Source organism: Bison bison, unplaced genomic scaffold (assembly GCF_000754665.1).
Source record: "Bison bison bison isolate TAMUID 2011002044 unplaced genomic scaffold, Bison_UMD1.0 scf7180017864110, whole genome shotgun sequence".
NCBI lineage: Eukaryota > Metazoa > Chordata > Mammalia > Artiodactyla > Bovidae > Bison > Bison bison.
This window is the reverse complement of record NW_011494682.1, coordinates 2,451,139-2,472,755: the sequence shown is the minus strand read 5'-3', so window position 1 is coordinate 2,472,755 and position 21,617 is coordinate 2,451,139. Positions and strand designations below refer to the sequence as shown.

The 21,617-nt window shown below is 38.0% G+C and overlaps 1 protein-coding gene and 1 long non-coding RNA gene across 3 annotated transcripts in view; one reads left to right on the top strand and one right to left on the bottom strand.

The window, feature by feature from the left end:
• The first annotated feature begins 2,702 nt into the window (after positions 1-2,702).
• AMTN (amelotin) lies at positions 2,703-16,227 on the top strand. The gene is made up of 8 exons (XM_010839109.1): positions 2,703-3,027; positions 5,434-5,520; positions 6,500-6,565; positions 7,677-7,766; positions 11,183-11,218; positions 12,879-12,905; positions 15,090-15,354; positions 16,170-16,227. Exons 1-8 carry the CDS (start codon positions 2,974-2,976, stop codon positions 16,178-16,180), a joined length of 636 nt encoding a protein of 211 aa, XP_010837411.1. The 5' UTR covers positions 2,703-2,973; the 3' UTR covers positions 16,181-16,227.
• The window catches only part of LOC104987974, a 73,089-nt gene continuing 57,799 nt past the window's right edge, over positions 6,328-21,617 (bottom strand). For both annotated transcript variants that reach the window (XR_825190.1, XR_825189.1), the window contains exon 3: positions 6,328-6,400. This is a non-coding gene — a long non-coding RNA (uncharacterized LOC104987974). The remainder of the gene's footprint in view (positions 6,401-21,617) is intronic.

Here is a 21,617-nt window from a genome sequence, read left to right as displayed (position 1 = left end):
AAGGAAATGACAGACCCACTCCAGTGTTCTTGCCTGGAGAATCCCAGGGACGGGGGAGCCTGGTGGGCTGCCGTCTATGGGGTCGCACAGAGTCGGACACGACTGAAGTGACTTAGCATTGCATAGCACAAAAGGCAAGCTCCTTAAGGGCAGGGATTTTTGCCCCTGTTTTATTCCCAGAAACTGAAACAATTTGAGCAGAACATAGAGTGAATGTATGCTAGTTGACGGGTTAGAAGAACAAACTGACAGAATAAAAGAATGAATAAATGTGCCTATGAAAGCCTGTGAGAACATACAGTTTCTTCCCTTGTACATCCCTCAGCCCTTATGTGTCAGTGCCCCTCTTAATATTACCCCATTTACCATGCTCTTCACTGTCCCATCAATTATATCTATCCTTCAAATCCACTTAAAGCCCCTTCTCTTCTCTGAACTCCACCTCACTCCAGCGCCCTACAGTATGAAAGTAAAAGTGAAGTCACTCAGTCGAGTCCGACTCTTTGCAACTCCATGGACTGTAACCTACCAGGCTCTTCTGTCAAAGGGATTTTCCAGGCAGTAGTACTGGAGTAGATAGCCATTTCCGTCTCCAGGGGAATCTTCCCAACCCAGGGATCGAACCCAGGTCTCCCGCATTGTAGACAGACGCTTTACCGCCTAAGCCACCAGGGAAGTCCTATCAGACAGTATATACCTCTGCAATTTATCCATCAACATGCAGTGACCCATGTGGTGCTCTGCAAAGACATTAACATAGAAGACACTGAAGAATCACAAGACATGGCTCAGGAACTTTCCATCTAGTTCAAGAGAAACATACAATCAGGAAATAATGAAGGAGCACTGTCTGATTGAGATGAAGGAGACAATGTCGATGGAGAGCCAAAAGAAGTAATATTAAGAGAAACAGACAAAAAAAAAAAAAAAGAGAGAAACAGACAAACAAAAATACTACAGGTGATTAAAATTAGGTATCTCTCCAACTCTGTCTTTCACCGCTGCCCTCACCTCATTTTGTTCCTATGATAAGGAGCAATAACATTTGTCCTCCATCTATAAAACTTGTTCTGCCTGGATGCTCTCCTTGCATTCACAATGAATGAATCCTTTTTATTCTTCAAAACCAGCTCAGAAGTCACCTCCTCTAGTAAGCCCTCTCTGCCCTCCTGCCCCCAACAAATTAACCAGGCTCCCCTCCATACCTGTGAATACACTCCTAGGATTACACTTACTGCTTCTCGGGTGGTGCAGTGGTAAAGAATCCATCTGCCAATGCCCAGAGACCCAAGAAAAGCAAGTTTGATCCCTGGGTCGGGAAGATCCCTTGGAGTAAGAAATGACAACCCATTCTAGTATTCACACTTGAAAAAGTCCATGGACAGAGAAACCTGGCGGGCTACAGTCCATGCAGTCACAAAAAGTCTCAGATGCAAGTGAGCATACACACATACATTATTACACTTACCAAGGGTATACTGGTTAACCTTTGTGTGTCCCCTATTCTTACCTGACTGTAATGAAAGTTGACTGTGCAATGAAGAGTTATAGAAAAGCTTTGGGAAACAATTCATTGTCTCAGACATTCTATAGTTTGTGAGCATGTGTGCTAAGTCGCTTCAGTCATATCCAACTCTACGACCCGATGGTCTGAGGCCTGCCAGGCTCCTCTGTCCATGGGATTCTGCAGGCAAGAATATTGGAGTGGGTTGTTTTCATACCCTCCTCCAAGGGATCTTCCCAACCCAGCGATCGAACCCACATCTCTTATGTCTCCTGCATTGGCAAGCACTTTACCAATGTGCTTTACCTCTTTACCACTAGTGCCACCTGGGAAGCCCATTCTATACCCTAAAACTAGCCAACTCTAAGATGGCCTTCCAAGTGAAACCCTAACATGACACAGATTTACTTTTGATTTGGACTAAGAATTTGCATACCTCCCTCCTTACACATAAGGCTAAAGAAAACTCCCAGTAAAGCCCAGGGCCCTGAAAGCCTATGGTGAGCATTTCATTGTTCTGTTTGTGAAAGAAACCTCAGTGGACCCCTGCATTTTGCCTAGATTACTGTAGCTTTTCCCCCATTTAAAATAAAGTACACCATTCAATGCTTCTGGAGGCAATCTGGCCATTTCCCCCATTACTGAAATTTTAAACATACATATCCTTTAGTACAGTACTTATAAGAAAAATATTTACAAAAAATACTCCCACTTGTGTGAAAAAAATTTATAAGGATGCTGACTGTGCCACTTTTATAATTACAAACTAAAATGAAAATGGATTAACTGTGCACCAAAAGGAAATGGAATATAATACAGCCATTAAATAAATGAAATAAATCTACACCTACTGACAAATAGGTTGCTGATTATTTATAAAGCAAAACAAAGTAAATTGCAGAGAAATATACATAATAGTTCTCATTTTTTAACATAGGCAGCTATATTTTGATGTTTGATTTATGTGCCCATGTACACATGATAAAACAGGTACTCTGGGAAGTCATTTGGGAAGGAGATGGAAGTGAAGAAAGATTGTAACTTTTTATTGTCTGCACTTTTAATTATACAAGGCATGTCTTCCTGAAATACCCTCTATTCAAATGGCAGACATTGGGTAATATGATGTCTGCAGCTAATAACGCACCTAATGAAGTGTTGGGAAATGAAAGAAACCAAATGACTTCACAGACAGCTAAGTCCTGATTGGCCCCTCAGTTGCCAGCCTCCTGGAGTCAAATTTAAATTCTTCCTACACACTCATAGCTCACCTAAGGGTAAAAATTTTCAGCATACAGACTAGAGAAATCACCTCACCTGTACATTTTGCCTAGTGAAGAGAAAGGTAACAGAACTGACCACGTTTTAAAGAGACCACTCATTTTTTTCACGTACCACTTTGTCTCAAAAAAGAAAAAAATGGAGTGAAAGAATAACATTGCTTTGTTGATTCAGGTAGCAATTTGAACATGAAGGCTGCGATTCTACTGTTTTGTCTTCTAGGATCAACGCTGTCATTACCGGTAAGTACACCCTGTTTATTTTATGCACCACCCAGCCTTAACTGCATCTCTAACGGTAGACCTCTCTCTCCCTCTCTGCCAAAACTTCTCTGTTTGTGACCCATTCCCTTAGTTTCCTGTTTTTATTTCCCAAGCTGAAAGATGATAAGCTAATGAAGTATTAGTGTATATTCCAACGTACTTACATTGTATCCACTTTATCATGGTAGAATTTTGATTATTTTTGACAGAGCAATAGGGCAGAAATTAAGAGAAAAAGGGACGCGGTGGATTATGTCTGCTCAAATGGCTAATTATTTTACTTCCAAAAAGAAGTTAAGATTTTCTTGCCAACTAATTATTTTTTCATGATTAAAGATGTAAACTACATTTTCTGAGTTTTCTAATTGGAAACACAAAACATCTAAATTATAAAAACTCTAAAAAGTCTACCAAATTGTGCAATAACAAGAGGATATTAGAAGGCAAATAATATTTTTTACTTAGAACATTTCATCACAAAATAAGTTCACATATAACAGGCTTAACAAAAAGAGAACCTAATATTCAAACGTGTATTCAACTATCCTCCAATATTTTATAGACATAATATGAGTGGTTTGGATTGCTACATAAATTTCCTTTTGTTTGAGATGCTTCAGTGTGGACAATGAGGAAAAAAATTAAGGATATTTACTATGAATTAGCAGAACAAAAATAACATTCTCAATTAGGCTTCAAGCTCACTTAATACTTGCTTACTCATCCATGCAATCAACAAATATTTATTGAAAACTCTCTATATACCAAATAATGTGCTAGTTGTTAAAGATAGAATGGTGAGAGAAAAAAGAAGACATAATCCTTCATGGTGTTTATGAGGACTATTTTTAATGATAAATTATAAATTGTAACCATGATTAGTTCTATGAAGGAGATGAACAGGGTGATCTTCATGGAGGAGATGGAACAAACATAAAAAACAAACCTCCTTCTTATTTCATTCCAAACACACATTTGTCATTCTTTAAAGAAGTCTTCTGCAAAAATTTAATCTTTAAACAAGGTAAATTAGGAAGTTAATTTTTCTAATGTGGATTTTTGCACTTCTCTGAATAAATTTGCCAAAAGGTTGTTCTAAGTTGGGTATCTCTTGTAAATTTAAATTACCATATAGTTTGTGAAAACTCAAGACAAAACTTTCTAGAAGCATAGCTATCATTCAAGGTGGACCAAGGAGTATGTACAGATTCATGCAGACTGAGAGAGCAGCAAGAATCAGAGGTGTAGGAAGTGTGAGAAGTAACATTAAAATGCCTATTAGGTATCATAGTAGGATTTATCAAATAAAAACTCGGGACACACAGGCAAGGTTTTTTTTCAATTACTTGTAAATGAATTTGTTGAATTATCATAAAGGTATATGAAATGAATAGATTTGCAAATATGAACACTTAATGTAGCCTAGCAATTGTTTCAGTAGATCAAAAGTTTGGGAATATGAGCGTACATTGGAGCTGGGACACTTGGATGTTTGGGAGAGTGGTCAGGGTAAGCCTCAAAAAGAAGGTGAACTCAAGCAGGTGAGGGAGTGAGCCAATGTCTGGGGAAAGAGCGTTCCAGGCAGAGGGAACAGGTGGCAGTGAGGTTCTGAGGTAGCATGGGCCCTACTCACCCTCTGTCCCTCCCCACAGCACCCTTCCTGGTCTGGCACTTTCCCTTTCTACAGCTGCCTCTCCTGTCATGCACAAAATGTTCCAGGGAGTTAAAACTGTTTCAAAACACACAGGGGCTAAAGGCAGATTTTTGCATTTTGGGTAAACTTATTACCTCCTGGAAATAAATGGATACAAGACCTCAAACCATTTTTAAGTTGAAATTATACCTCTACAATATTCATTAAATTTTTTTTCCTTGCTCCTACCCCTAGGTGGGGGTGAAATATTCTATAAGAGGTTTAAATTTAGTTTTCCTTTAAGATTCAACCTTGGCATGACTTTCAGTCAGGAATGGGTAAAGCTGAAGTTATATTGTTTCTGTCTTAAAACAGGTCATCCAGGAGAAGAGAATTTTTAAAGTCTCCTTGTTCATTCTCTTTCTAAACCTTAGTCTTCTTTCAGTTTTTTACAGATCACCTGACATAAGTTTCTTTACTCTGAGGTCTGGTGTCTCAAGCCTGAGCTGGAGGAATGCTCCCTACTGGATAACTTCATCCTACCAAATAATTTAATAATTCTTTGTCTTGTTCCCAGTCAATATGGGGGAGGGAGAGCTGGGTCATGACAGGTCCAGTGTGTGTATATAAGGTCTCTTCATTTGGTATTCTGCTAGCTTTCTTTAAGTTCAGACTCAAGGCCAACTCAAAAAGACTTGTGAACACACATGAAAAATGGTAGATGCTGCTTCTTCAAATATTTGTTATCACAGATGCAGCTCAACCCTGCTTTGGTGCTTCCTCCTACCAAGCTTGTTCCAGATCAGGCAACACTGCTAAACCCACAGCAGCCAAATCAGGTAAGAGTCCTACAATGCTGAACATACGGAGACCAGCAAAGCGAACATGCTAAGGCTGGTGGATTTAAAGTCAAGATTCACCCAAAGTTTCATGACTGAGCAAGAGAGAGAAAAGCCCTATTTGAGGGGAAATAAAAATAAGAAGCATACCTTTTTTATTAATATTTCTTATTTCATTCTTATTATTTCAACACATATTCATTCCTATTCCTTTTGTCTGAGTAATAATTTGGTTCAGCAACCAAATCTAGTCAATTCTGAAAAGCAATAGCTACACCTATTGAAAAAGATTGGTCATCTATGCCTTTGAAGAACTGTGAATTAAGCAAATACGGTACTTGCCAGAACCTACAGGGATTAAGAGGTAATCCATAAAAACAGTTGCAGATTTCCTAGTGGGTTTTAACTATTATTGTTGATGAACTGATGTGTTACTGTAAAATCTGTCATTGAAGCATATTTAAATACTTTTGAAAACTGAATGGTCTCCTAGCTACCCTCCCCCTTCTTCCCATCCTCCCTCTGTTGAAAAAGACCTCCTCTTACCTACATCTAGACTTTGTGAAAATGGTACAGTAACACCAGAATAAAGTTTTCATTTTGGTCTATGGACATTAGACAATACTCAAGTCACTAGCCAACCTTCTGTCTTAAGGAACTTGAAGCTAGGAGGACTTTCCTTAAAAAAGAATACAAAACTAGATATGCAAAATTAGTTACTAAAGTGAAAAATTCACAATGAGATAATAAATGAGTAAATTACATATTTTTAAGCTGATAAATACCTTAAACTTGACACATTGCTTGGGTACCTCCAAGGGCCATGGAAGGGGCAATGCTGGTGAGAGGCCCTGAAGCTTTAGCTTCATGGTAAATCCACCTGTGATAGAAGTATATGTTACTTGAGGATATAAACCACTGATGGCATTGTAAAACCAGACAACTTTTTGTCTCACATATTAATTTCAATGCCTTGCAGGTCTTCTCTTCTTTAAGTCTAATTCCTTTGACACATATGCTCACACTGGGGTCAAACTTGCAACTGGTAAGTACCTTTTATATCATTTTAATGTCCATTTTTAAATAAAAATAATACCTCATGTTGAGTGTATATATGGGGTGGGTATCCACAGATGTACACATACATACATTTCACTGTAGATAAACGGAAAGAGAGGTGACAGAAAAAGTCAAAGAGAGATGAATACTATTCAATACAACATTAAAATTTTTCTTATCTTTAAGATTATCTCTAAAGGAATTAATCTAATTCTCAAGTCTTTACTTCTTTAGTTCTCACCTCCTCTCTCAGCTCCCCTTCTCATTCCTCCAACATATCTTCCTCACGGGGCTTTCCTGGTGGCTCAGACAGAATCTACCTGCAATGCAGGAGACCTAGGTTTGATTCCTGAGGAAGATCCTCTGGAGAAGGGAATGGATACCCACTGCAGTATTCTTGTCTGGAGAATCCCATGGACATAGGTGCCTGGCAGGCCACAGTCCATGGGATCACAAAGAGTCAGACACAACTGAGTGACTAACACTTTCACTTTTTCACATCTTCCTCACAGCCTATACGACATCCAAACACTATGACTGCTATTATCACCGCAACAACAAGAGCAAATGAGAAGGGATGGGAAAAGCTACATTCTTCTCATAGAATGTCTGTATAGTTTAAGGATAAAATAATTAATAAATTTCTTCCCTGCTTAAAGCGGGTTTTTTCCCCAGTGGTCAGATTTAAATGTAGTACTAGATCATATTCAAGCTACTTTATTTGGACCCTCACAATTTTCATCGGGATATCTATGAAGGAATTCATTTTCTTCATAAGAAAGCTATCAGGAAAATTCCCAGAACTATTGCTGTCATAGCCAAAAGGGGAAGGCAAGTATGAGATCATCTAAGTAATCCTCAGGAGAATGGGTTAAATGCCAAAGGAAACCTGAGTGCGAGAAAAGTTAGTCCTGGACTTCACATTTGTACTAGCAGACTAAACAGGTCTCTGAACTTCATTTGTATACTTAATTCCAAATGCAATGTCATCTACTATAGATTTGCAAAGCAAATCCTCCCTTTTACATCTAGTAAATACAGTTTCATATCCTGGATGTTCAAATTGAAACAACACAGTCTTCCTCATTGCCCTACAGCTAAATCCTGCAGCAGGGATGCCATCGGGTACACAGACCCTCCCACTGGCCCTGGGGGGACTGAAGGTACAGCAGCAGCTGCAACCACAAGTAAGTTCAAAGCCTTACTCAGTTTAACACTGGCGTTTCCCCTCAGGTGAAAGCCTAAAGGAGGGGAAAGAATATTTTCAAGGTTCTTGAAAATTTTACCCAGACATTTTGCAGAGGGAGGTCCTATTAAACTTATGACCATCTTTGGCAATTTGGTTCTTGCTGAAACTCCATGAAAACACACTCAGAAAACTGAGCATGCTGCCTCATCGCCTCTCAAGAGTACACTTGTAACAGGTAACAGGAAGCGTGAAGAGCTAGGGAAGATTGAGAAGTAAAGAATAAAGCTGGGAATTGAGAGGTATCAGGATTCTTCTCCAGCTTGCTCTGTTTCTATGAAAGACTTTCTGAGTGACCAGAATCATTCCAAAGAAAAGATAAGGGATGGACAAAGCTTATTTCCAGAAAATCTAATCTCCTTTTTGTGCCCCTTTTCCATGCCTCCTTTCAAGTTCCCGAGAATCCTCTAGTTCCTTTTCTTCTCCCGTAATTATTTGCTTTTAGGAAAAAACCCCCCAAAACCTTCTCACACAAAGATTTAAATGACATACTTAGGACACGGCCTCTTTTAGAAATGCTTGCATTTTAACTGCAAAGCCCAAACTTTTCTTCTTGGAATTTCTCTAAATAGTTTAATGACTCTGGAGAAAAATACAGTGATCCTTTATGACTAATTGGTTATTGTTAACTTATTCTCCCTAACACATACCCTCAGTCCCTGTCATTCCCACATAGTCTGATTTTTTGTAGAAGCTTTCTTGATTATTACATACATGCTATATGTTAATTACAGAGAATTTAGAAAAAAAGATAAGAAAAGGAAAAACTAAAATTCACTCATAAGGCTACCAGTCAGAATTAAACCCTGTCAGCATTCTAGAGCATGACCTTTCAGTCTTTTTTCTGTGCATATAAGTATAGTTTTTAAAGAAAATATGTTCTTACTATATTTAATGTTCTATAATCTAACTTTTTCACATGATACATTTTGAAAAGACTTTCCTATATTTTGAATATTCACTTATAATATTGTGAATAGCATAATATTGTTTTCAATGACTGCTTAGTATTCCACCATATTGCAAAAATTTGTGTTTTTTCCAAAATTTTTACTTCCATAAATAATACCACAGTGAACATCCTTTAACTAAGTCTTTGACCATATTGGTGATTCTTTCCTTAAGACTAGGAATAGAATTTGTGAGTCCAAAGACATTAAAAAAAGTAAGACTTTTAATATACATTCCCAAAAAGTGAAGCATGACTATATCCTATCTTCCTACCACTATGGACACCCGACTTACAGTAGCAAGCTTGCATTAATTAGTAATTATAATCAAAGCTGAGTTTAATTGACAAAATTACTTTAAGCTGCTCAATTTAAATTCTACATCGTATTCAACCAATGCTTTTCCCTGTATCTTCTTTTGTCCAAGATAACAACACAAAGGACTATACTGCTTAATTTACTCATATTTGTAAAATTCTGTAATGTAACTGTTACGTTTCTTTTTTAATACTGATGTATATATTCGTAGATCAGTCAGTACTTATTTCTTACAGATATATTAGAGCCTTCACTCCAAGTGTTTCCTGTTATTTATATCTTAATAATTAGAGTGATCCTCTGAAAAAGACTAGAGAGAGTTGTTTACTGCGTGACCTTGGTAGAGTCCACCTGCCAACTGCCCCCAGTTTCAGTTTCAATTGCTGCCCTGTTCTAACCTCAAAGTCAGACTTGGTACATCTTCGTATTCCCCAAAGAGTATATCCACTGGAGTCCAGGGCAGTAGTGGGCACTGCAGATGGTCTTAAAGATTCGGTAGAGACATTTGACATGCATGGCCCCTTCATCCCATAATATAATTCAGTCCTCATGCTCTTCGGGGCTTCTTCACAGTCTCTAGGCGATACCACCACCAAGGGTCCTCAGACACGCCTTCTCCCGTGCACGCGCAGCGGCTCTGACCCTGTCTCTCCCTATGCAGAGTACCTTATATCCCCTGCCGGAAACCCGGGCACATGTCCACAGCTCTCATTAGCGAAGCAAGACCAGTGCGGCCAAGAATGAACTCTAGAACCACACAACTTCTGGCCAAATCCTGGCTCTCCACTTACTCCCTATGTGGCTAAGTTACTTAACCCTCTGTGACTCATTTTCTTCATCATTTAAAATAGGAATTAATTAGAACTTTACCACTAGAGCTGTTAGAAGGATTAAGTGAGTAAATCTACATAAAACACTTAGAACAGTACCTATCACATGGTAATCATTCAATACATTTAGCTATTATTTCAAACAAATTCTGTACGAAAAACTAACAACTTCTCTCCTTACTGTTACATCGGTATTACATTAGTTAATTATCTTTCATTATAGTTTTTAGATATCTGTGGTTTCCTCTTTGTATCTTTTTGTTCCTTCTAATTTGCCTTTAAAGAAGAACTTCCCATTTTGTTTTCTCCCAAATCCTTTGTCCCTTTCCTTTGATCCATTTTTTCATTGCCACCCTGAAGACTATTTGTTTATGGTCAGTAGCCAAGGATCTGACTGAGAGTAAGGCTTTTTCCTAAATGTTTGTAGTTTTTATCTTTGGGCATTATGGGTATTACTGTACAAACTTCTTGAGAAATAATAAAGGTCTTTTTATAAGACTTTCAAATCTTTTAGGTTGGGTTGTATTAAAAGTCCCATTTTGATAAGTTTTATGACACTGGATTTCTATAGAAATAAAAATAAACCTTAAAACCCTAATTCTTTCTAACAAACCTTAAAGTTAGATCTTAGAGTGCTAGAGCATACCAACACCTCACCCAGAGCTTTCCAGCTACAAATTCACTCCATTCACATAGTCATCAGTGACCATTAGAGTGTTTCTCACTTAGCGCTAAGAACTCTGTTAGGACCAGGGATGTTGAACAATATCATCCATAATTTCCTGCTTGTGCCTCTTTTAATAGCAAAATATCCAGGCAACCATTGTGAGACTAACTATATATGCTTTAACAAATCTTGATTATTTTAAAATATCCACTACATGTTTTCATGTATCTTCTGAGATGCCATGTAAAAGAAACATGCATTTTATCATCATGATTACTTGGAATAATTTTAAGTTTTCAGATACCTTGAGAACAAAATTATTTTCATCCAATTTACTAACTTCTGCCTTTTAAATGTGCCGCCTTAAGCTGGTTTCTAAATCTCTCTGGGCCTAATCTTCTTTTCACAAACTGAATCAGTTCCAATTGCCATCTTTCTCATGAGTCAATATCTATGATTTTAGATGATACATTAAATGGAATATCTATTTAATAAATATTGTGTACTTATTTTGAAAGTTTCAATATTTACTTCATCTGCCAGAATTTAACTTTTAGTATATTTTTACTAAATTTTTCTCTTTTTTTTTCAGATGTTACCAGTTATTGTAGCACACTTTGGAGCCCAGGTAAGATTATTTTATAATATGATTTTATTTTATATCATCTTAGTGTGAAATATTTAATTCTGTATCAATTCACCAGATAGTTGCCAAGCTTCCTATTTACTTTCACTGTATGAACACTACAAATAGGATAATAACAAGAACATTTACTGGGCACTTACTGTGTGCCAGGCACTGTCCTAAACACTTTTTATTGATTATGTGCTATTTCATCTAAGCTTCTAATAATCTTCTATAGTCAAAGTTTTTATTTCCTACGTGAAGATGTTACTAACTAGCTAGTTACTAACTAGCGACACTCACAGTTAGTTGTTCAGTTATATCACACAGTAAATGTCACAGATGAAGCAACCAGTCAATCCTTTAAACCACACTGTCAAGCAAAAAAAAAAAGAATGAATTAATTAATTAACTGATCTAAAAATTGATGGTGTGGGGGATTTTTTAATCTCAAATTTATTTATTAACTATATGTCTTTTCCCTAAAAATGATAAACTTTCCTCTCTCTCTATTTTTCCTTTGTGAAAGGTAATTCTTGAGATCACTGATACAATTACCAAGAGCCAAGATCAAATATGAGCATCAGATGGCAGGTTTTCCTTCTTCCTTTTTTTAATTGGAAGATAATTGCTTTACAATGCTATGTTGGTTTCTGCTGTACAACAGCGTGAATCAGCTATAAGTTTACATACTTCCCCTCCCTCTTGAGTTTTTACTTCTAAAAGCAGAATCAAATGTAAAATTCACACTAACTCTTAATTCCACATCAGGGAACACATCCCAAGGAAATAATCTGAAATACAGCAAAGGTTTATTTATAAATATATTCATCAAAATATTTTTATAGTAAAGACGAATATTGTGTGTGTGCTCCGTCACTTAGTCGCTTCCAACTCTTCACAACCCCATGGATTGTAGCCTGCCAGGCTCCTCTATCCATGGAATTTTCTAGGCAAGAATACTGGAGTGGTTGCCATTTCTTACTCCAGGTGATCTTCCTGACCCAGGGAAAGAACCCACGACTCTTGGGTCTCCTGCTTTGGCAGGCAGACTTTTTACCATTGCACATTTGGGAAGCCCCCAGAGAAGTATATTAGACGCAACTTAAATTTAAACAGAAGGAAAATTATTATGTAAACTGTACAGCATAAAAGCAAATACTTGTGACCATTCAAAAGTACATTTGCTAAAATTTGTTGGCAACATGGTTAAAGAATTGCTGTGTAGTATTAAAAGAAAAGGTAAGACACAAATTGTGTAAATGATGTGACTTCTATAATATGTAAAAAAGAAATGTTTGAAAAACATCTGGAAGAAAATATATCAACTCTGCATGATGGGATTATTTTTTTTTTCTTTATGGCTGTCTGCATTTTCCAAGTTTCCTCTAATGTGTATATATTATCTAATAATAGAAAATAGGTAATTTTTGAAATGCATAAAACCTCCCATCACTCAGATAAAAAATGTTAGCAGTCCAATACCATGTGCTGACTTGAGTTTTGTAATAAAAGTCTCAAAGTCAGTTTAAATTATTGCTTAAAATTAAAAAATATATATCTCTTTAAAACCATTTTAAGCTTTTAAATTATGATATATATATATATTGCCTCAAATATATTAAAATCTATCTAGTAATATGTGTTATTATTTTCCTTTTAGGGTACTATCCTAAGCTCAGAGGAACTGGTAAACAAAAAAAATTAATTCCTAGTATTTCAAGTTCTTTTCACTACTACCACAATGCTGTTTCCTATCCTCATATAACTTTTGACCTCAGCCCCTAAACCTGGTACATGCTGTCATATACTGAACCCTTTTATAGGTCTTCTCATTAGGTTATCTTTTCTCCAGCTAGGGATTCCATCATCCTTCTCCAGCTACTTCTCCACTGATTTGACTTAGCTTTTGTTTTCCACATATTGATGTCAGATTCAGGTCTATCCAGAAAGTCAATGCATATTTTTTAATTTTATTTAAAGTTGATTAAAATCTAGTGTTATAAGTTATTGAAATACATGTAGATTTAGAATCATATACATATTGATCTTTATCTCAGGAAAGATTCTTTTTTTTACTTAAATGTTTAATGCTTGTAGAAAAATATATTTTTATTCTAGCATCTTATGATGATAAATGAAATCTGCTCTATACATATGAATAATTAAAAGGATGAACCCAAAAACTCGTAGTACTATGTCTAGGCACTTCTATGCATTTCTCCAGAGTCATTTTTAGAGAAAAATAATTTGAATTAACGGTATCTAAACTTGACACTAAAGTAAAGAGTTGAGGAAATATCTGGGAAGATAGTTTTTAAATTTTTATATTATAAGGAAGGTAGAGATTTGCTTAATTGTTCATAAGTAAAATCAAATAATGGGGCTGTTTTGCCAACACTGATACATGAACACCCATTTCTACCAGTTACGGACCTGATCCTATAAAACAAGCACCTTGGTGGATTTTTCTTTTTACATATATTGACTTTAATACTCACCAGATTACAAATTAGAGGTTTTTAACACAAGTTAACAGAAAAAGACACAGAGGCTAGAAAAACTTAAGCAACATAGGTGCCAAGGTCAATAAAACAGTAATCTAGATTAAAAACCATTTTTCTATCCACTATTCCAGAGGTTTTCAAGGTTTTTTAGTGAAATGCACAGTAACAGTTATATTTTTCATGTTGCTAAAATATACACATTTTATGAAACAATATTTACCCTTATTATAGAGAGTGCACTGGTAATTTATAGTCTATTATTTTTGCCTTGTTTTTTAATGATGTACCATCTTCTTTATTTCAAGTGCATGGATGTCACCACCCCCAGTTTGAAAACTTCTGTACTCTACTCCTGTCTCTCATCCAGCATAAGCCTAATTCTGGTTTCAGTACCTCATAAATCTAAGACAGTGTTTTCCAAACATCAGTCCTGGACCATCAAACCACGACAATTTGGAGTGCTGGTTAAAAATGCATATATCTGCCTTCCAGGTGGTATTTATGTATACTAACAATTGAGAACCATGCTCAAAGAAACAGACCTGTATCTTAATTATAAGTTCTTAGCCCTTTTTATTCTATGAAAATGCTATCAGAACTGGGAGGTCCCAGAGAACTGGTTTCTGCCTGAGCTCTCTCCAAAACCAGCTGATTTCCAGGTATTTCATCTTAGGAAGAACTTTTCATGGTAATTTTTTCCCAGGGGAAGAACAACAGGTCTAAGTACCAACAACATTCAATACCAGTGTGCAAATCACTGACAGTCCACTAGAAAGGAGATCCATTGAGTAACCTCAAAGAATACACCAGTGGCTGAATTGCCAAAAGAAATGTTCTTGACTGAATATTCCAATGCCCTTGAAAAAAATATATCAAAAGAAAGCATAAAAGTCATGAGATAAGAATTGATTAATCTACTTGACTTCATTTTTCCATTGATTTTTAATCTCTTAAATTACTTTTTGAAAAGTCTGGGCAAAGGAGAGACTGTGGTTTAGGTCAATAAGAGAAATATAGCCTGCTGCAATTGTATGGAGTTTCTGTCTTAGTTCTACTTCCAGATACAATTTATATGAACAAGTGATGCATTGTTCCTTTTCCTGTGACTGACTTGATTCTTGCTTTCCCTTTCTGGGAAAAATGGAGCATAGCAAGGATCCTTAGTAATGAAACCAGCATCAGACTTGGCTCAGGCTAGGGGGCCATTTTCTCTAAGGAATGCCCAATCTTTACCATTTTTGCTGACTCTACCCTCTTCATCTGTGCATCCTACTCAAACTTGCTGCTCTCAAAGAAGAAAAGGCTAGTTGACCAGCCTTAAAATGTGTTCTTTTGACTTTGTCTTCTATTTCCTTCTCTCATTCCAGCAAGGGACCTCTCAAATCTTAACAGGCCTTATCTTCCATCCCTTGTTCCCTGGAGCCATCCTGCCCACCAGTCAGGCTAATCCAGATGCCCAGAATGGAATCCTTCCTGCAGGACAAGCAGGAGCAAATCCTGCTGCCCAGGGAACCCCAGAGGACCCCTTCTCAACCCCTAGTGGCACAGACGATGACTTTGCATCAACCACACCTGCTGGCATCCAGAGGGGCAGGCCAACCACGGAGGAAACCCCCACAGGATCACCCAAAGGTAGGTTCTCCAAGCCAGGAGGACACCCCAGGGCCATGAACATCATCTGTGGAGTGAGAGAGAAGGGTTCTTTGTCTTGCCTTGACAAATACAGATCCTAATAATATCAGGGAGCCCCTTTATTCACTCACATTTGATTCCAGCAATAAGGGAATATTTTTCCAGGATTACTATCCCTACTGGGGCTTCCCTGATAGCTCAGTTGATAAAGAATCCACCTGCAATGCAGGAGACCCCGGTTTGATTCCTGGGTCGGGAAGATACACTGGAGAAGGGATAGACTACCAACTCCATTATTCTTGGGCTTCCTATTGAATATACCCCAAAAGAAAACATTTAATTGCTGACATAATATACTTTCCATGTTGGGTCAGGGCTGAAAATATTTGAAACTAGATGGTGCACTCCCTTTCCCATCCCCCATACACCTCCTCAAACACACACAGGACACAGTTAATCAATCAAGATACTCTTTCCCACTCACTCATCACGGATGAGACCCAGGACCTTCCTAACGTAAGGTGGCAAGCTGCTCTTAGTAATAGACTAGAGTTAGCACAATAGATGAACTCACGTGCCATTCCCTTCAGATGAAACTTAAGAAATGTTGTAAGAAATAAGCTCTCCTAGCATTAACAAACGGATAATCATTTAATCTGTGAGGATGTATAGACCCAAATGTTCCAAATATCCAAAGAGACAAAAGAATGATTTGTTACTGATACTCTCACCCCAAGAAATTTTCATCTCAAGTAAAAATATTTAAATGTAACATGCTTATACCTACATTTAAAAAGAGGTTTTTTTTCTTCCAGGAATTCAGTAAGCTGTCTCAATTTTTTTCAACTGAACCATCTCAAATGTGTTGACACATGAGAATCTTTTTCATTGGTCATATTATTGAATAGATTAAGACATACTGGACAGTATCAGAAGAAATTAATTCTTAGCTTATTTTAACATTTTTCTTGAAATTTCAGAAAATATATACTTCCTGGAGAATACTGACTTCTGAAAAAAATACTAATGAAATGCATAAATGTGTCTTTCAAATATAATATTATGCCACCTTGGACCCAGAAGATATGTATATTAAAAATATACTTTTAAACTGACTCTTTGTCTTCTCTGTGGGAGTGAAAACAAGTCTGACCATTTCCGAAACTGCATTACCTCAGACACTTAGATGATATTCTTGTATAGACTGTCTTTGGAAGCAGGAAACGCAGCAGTCATGGGAGTGGACACCAAGCCATGTAAGAACAAGTTCTAATCTTCTTAAAATCACCTTATGACTCACTCTTTCCCAGAAGAGCCACAAATTTAATTTTCAATAAGCAAATTAATTGCAAAGCAAAGAAAATTACACGTGCATCTAAAATAGGCAGTGGAAGCCAAGAATTATAAGTCATATTGTCTGTCCTCAAGTTGCTTATAATACAGAGCTAGTGATTATGGCATTTAATGTTTAATTTGTTATGTCTGATATTGAGGAATGACACTGATAAAATATCTGCTAAAGAGCTGGAGGAATCATGCTTCCTGACTTCAGATGATACTACAAAGCTACAGTAATAAAAACAGATGACACTGGAACAAAAACAGATACATAGATCAATAGAATGGATAGAAAGGCCAGAAATAACCCATACACTTATGGCCAATTAATCTAAAACAAAGGAGGCAGGAATATACAATGAAGAAACATCTCTTCAACAAGCGGTACTGGAGAAACTGGACAGCTACATGTAGAAGAATGAAATTAGAACATTCTCTAACACCATATACAAAAATAAACTCAAAATGAATTACAGACCTAAGTGTAGGGCTTCCCTGGTGGTCCAGAGGTTGAGAGTCCGCCTGCCAATGCAGAGGTCACAGGTTCAATCCCTGGTCTGGGAAGATTCCACATGCCACAGGGCAACTGAGCCTATGCGCCACAACTACTGAGCCTGTGCTCTAGAGCCTGGGAGCCACAGCTACTGAGCCCACATGCTGCATATATGGAAACCCGTGCTCCCTAGAGCCTGTGCTCCCCAACAAGAGAAGCCACAGCAATGAGAAGCCCAAGCACCACAGCTAGAGAGTAGCCCACATGCAGCAATGAAGACCCAATGCAGCCAAAATAAATAAGTAAATAAAAATAAATATTTTTTAAAAAGGGCCTAAGTGTAAAACCAGATACTATAAAACTTTCAGAGAAAACATAGAACACTCTTTGATATAAATTGCAGAATATCTTTTTTTATCCACCTCCTGCTGCTGCTGCTGCTGCTGCTGCTGCTAAGTCACTTCAGTCATGTCGGACTCTGTGCAACCCCAGAGACAGCAGCCCACGAGGCTCCCCTGTCCCTGGGATTCTCCAGGCAAGAGCACTGGAATGGGTTGCCATTTCCTTCTCCCATCCACCTCCTAGAGTAATGAAAATAAAAAAGAAAATAAACAAATGGAAACTAATTAAATTAAAAGTTTTACAAAGTAAAAGAACTCATAAAAAAATAAAAGACATTCCACAAAAAGAGAGAAAATATTTGCAAACAAAGCAACCAAAAAGGGATTAATCTCCAAAATACACAAACAGCTCATACAGCTAAGTATCAAAAAAACAAGCTACCCAATCAAAAAACAGGTAGAAGATCTAAGTAGACATTTCTCCAAAGACATACAGATGGTCAAAAAGCACATGAAAAGATTCTCAACATTGCTAATCATTAGAGAAATGCAAATCAAAATTACAATGAGGTATCACCTCACACCAGTCAGAACTGCCATCTTCAAAAAGTCTACAAATAATAAAGTGCTAGAAAGGATGTGGAGAAAAGGGAAACCTCCTACATTGTTGATGGGAATGTAAATTGGTACAGCCACTATGGAGAACAGTATGGAGGTTGCTTAAAAAACTAAAACTAGAACTACCATATCATCTGGCAATCCTATTCCTGGGCATATATCCGGAGAAGACCATAATCCTAAAAGATGCGTGCACCTAATATTCACTGCAGCACTATTTACAATAGCAATACGTGGAAGCAATTCAAATGTCCATAAACAGATAAAAAAGATGTGGTATGTATAAACAATAGAATACTACTCAGCCATAAAAAGTATAAAATAATGCCATTTGCAACAACATGGACAGACCTAGAAATTATCATATTAAGTGAAGTCAGACAGAAAGACAAATAGATGATATCACTTACATGTGGAATCTTTTTAAACAATGATACAAATGTTTGAAGAAAACAACAAAATTCCATAAAGCAATTACCCTTCAATTAAAAAATAAAAAAATTTTAAAAATACAAATGGGAGGTGGTCCTAAAACGGCGGAGGAATAGGATGGGGAGACCACTTTCTCCCCCACAAATTCATCAAAAGAACATTTAAACGCTGAGTAAAATCCACAAAACAACTTCTGAATGCCAGCAGAGGACACCAGGCACCCAGAAAAGCAGCCCACTGTCTTCTAAAGGAGGTAGGAAAAATATAAAAGACCAAAAAAAGAGACAAAAGAGGTAAGGACAGAGCTCTGTCCCAGGAAGGGAGCATTAAAAAGAGAGATTTCCAAACACCAGGAAACACTCTTACTGCCGAGTCTGTGCTGAGCCTTAGAAGCACAGAGGGCAACATAATAGGAGGAAAAATAAGTAAATAATTAAAACCCACAGATTACGAGCCCAACGGTAACTCCCCCAGTGGAGAAGCAGCGCAGACGCCTGCACCAGCCACTAGCAAGCAGGGGCTGGGCAGGGAGGCGTGGGTTGTATTGCTTAGAGTAAGGATCAGGCCTGAATGCCCCCAAGAGTAATCAGAGCAAGCTACTTTGGGCTAGCAAACCAGACTGTGGGATAGCTACCACGTGAAAAGCCCTAAGACACCACCAGGCCCGCGCACAGAACAAAGCGCAGAACAGAACTAGCTGGCTGCAGACCACCCCCCTCCAGTGACAGGCAGCCAGAGCCAGAAGAGGGCAATCACAGCCCCAGAGAGACATTATCTACCAAACTGCAAGCAGGCTTCTTTGCTTACTAAGACTTCTTGGGGTTCTGGACAGTCATCCGCCTGAGAAGGTGCACCAGTTGTACACCCAGAAAACCGAGCTGCAGGGACAGGAGAGGCCATAAGTCGCAGTGACTGCGCTCCCCAAACACCTCATCACCTGAGCTGCTCAGAGCTGGGAAGGGCACAAAACGCAGGCCCAACGGAGTCTGCGCCTCTGAGGACTACCTGAGTGCCTGAACCTGAGCGGCTTAGAGGTGCATGCAGCCCAGGGCCGGCCTTGGAGGGTTCCCGGCGGAGCAACCTAGAGCCTGAGCAGTGTGGGCAGGGAGGGTGCACGCACCGTGAGCGTGGGCAGGCCCAGTGTGGCTGAGACACTGCGAGCACACGCCAGTGTTATTTGTTTGCAGCGTCCCTCCCTCCCCACAGCGCGACTGAACAAGTGAGCCTAAAAAAGTGTCCACCACCGCCCCTTTGTGTCAGGGCGGAAATCAGACACTGAAGAGACCAACAAACAGAAGCTAAAACCGAGGAAACTGCCTTGGAAGTGACAGGTGCAATAGATTAAAACCCTGTAGTTAGTACCAACTACATGGGAAGGGGCCTATAGATCTTGAGAAATATAAGCCAGACCAAGAAACGATCAGAAAATGAATTGATCCCACACTGCCCACAACAACACCAGAGAAAGTCCTAGATATATTTTTACTATTTTTACTATCATTCTTTTCTTTTTTTTCATTCTTTTTTTCTTTTCTTTTTTCTTTAATTTTTAATTTTTAAGTCCTCTATTACTCCTTTAATTTTCATTTTTATAACCTACTATTACTTTTCAAAAAAAAGACTATTTTTTAAAGCAAACTTCATATATATATTTTTTAAATAACTTGTGACTTTTGTTTTTTTTCCTTCTTCTTTTCTTTAATATTGTATTTTTGAAAATCCAACCTCTACTCTAGAATTTTAATCTTTGCTTTTTGGTATTTGTTATCAATTTTGTACCTTTAAAAACCCACTCTTCAGTATCTATTTTTATTTGGGAGTGAGATTACTGGCTTGACTGCTCTCTCCCGCTTTGGACTCTCCTTTCTTTCCACTAGGTCGCCTCTGTCTCCTTCCTCCCTCTTCTCTTCTCTGTATAATTCCATGAACATCTCTGAGTGGCCAGACTATGGAGCACACATAAGGAAGTGATTACTGGCTAGCTTGCTCTCTCCTCTTTTGATTCCACCTCATCTCATTCGGGTCACCTCTAACTCCCTCCTCCCTCTTCTCTTCTCCATGTAACTCTGTGAACCTCTCTGGGTGTCCCTCACTGTGGAGAAACTTTTCATTTTTAACGTAGATGTTTTATCAACGGTACTGTATAGAGGGAGAAGTCTTGAGACTACTGTAAAAATAAGACTGAAAACCAGAAGCAGGAGGCTTAAGTCCAAATCCTGAGAACATCATAGAACACCTGACTCCAGGGAACATTAAGTGATAGGAGCTCATCAAATGCCTCCATACTTACACTGAAACCAAGCACCACCCAAGGGCCGACAAGTTCCAGAGCAAGACATAGCACGCAAATTCTCCAGCAACACAGGAACACAGCCCTGAGCTTCAATATACAGGCTGCCCAAAGTTACTCCAAATCCATTGGCATCTCATAACTCATTACCAGACACTTCATTGCACTCCAGAGAGAAGAAATCCAGCTCCACCCACCAGAACACTGACACAAGCTTCGCTAACCAAGAAACCTTGACAAGCTACTGATACAACCCCACCCACAGTGAGGAAAGTCCATAATAAAGAGAACTCCACAAACTGCCAGAATACAGAAAGGCCACCCCAAACTCAGCAATATAAACAAGATGAAGAAACAGAGGAGTACCCAGCAGGTAAAGGAACAGGATAAATGCCCACCAAACCAAACAAAAGAGGAAGAGATAGGGAATCTACCTGATAAAGAATTCCGAATAATGATAGTGAAAATGATCCAAAATCTTGAAATAAAAATGGAATCACAGATAAATAGCCTGGAGGCAAGGATTGAGAAAATGTAAGAAAGGTTTAACAAGGACCTAGAAGAAATAAAAAAGAGTCAATATATAATAAATAATGCAATAAATGAGATCAAAAATACTCTGGAGGCAACAAATAGTAGAATAATGGAGGCAGAAGATAGGATTAGTGAAATAGAAGATAGAATGGTAGAAATAAATGAATCAGAGAGGAAAAAAGAAAAATGAATTAAAAGAAATGAGGACAATCTCAGA

Bases quoted from the DNA above. Each gene is read 5' to 3' on its own strand.
- AMTN (XM_010839109.1), top strand. From the start codon at position 2,974: ATGAAGGCTGCGATTCTACTGTTTTGTCTTCTAGGATCAACGCTGTCA. The intron at 5,521-6,499 runs GTAAGAGTCCTA...AATGCCTTGCAG, and splicing joins ACCCACAGCAGCCAAATCAG to GTCTTCTCTTCTTTAAGTCT. The intron at 6,566-7,676 runs GTAAGTACCTTT...ATTGCCCTACAG, and splicing joins TGGGGTCAAACTTGCAACTG to CTAAATCCTGCAGCAGGGAT.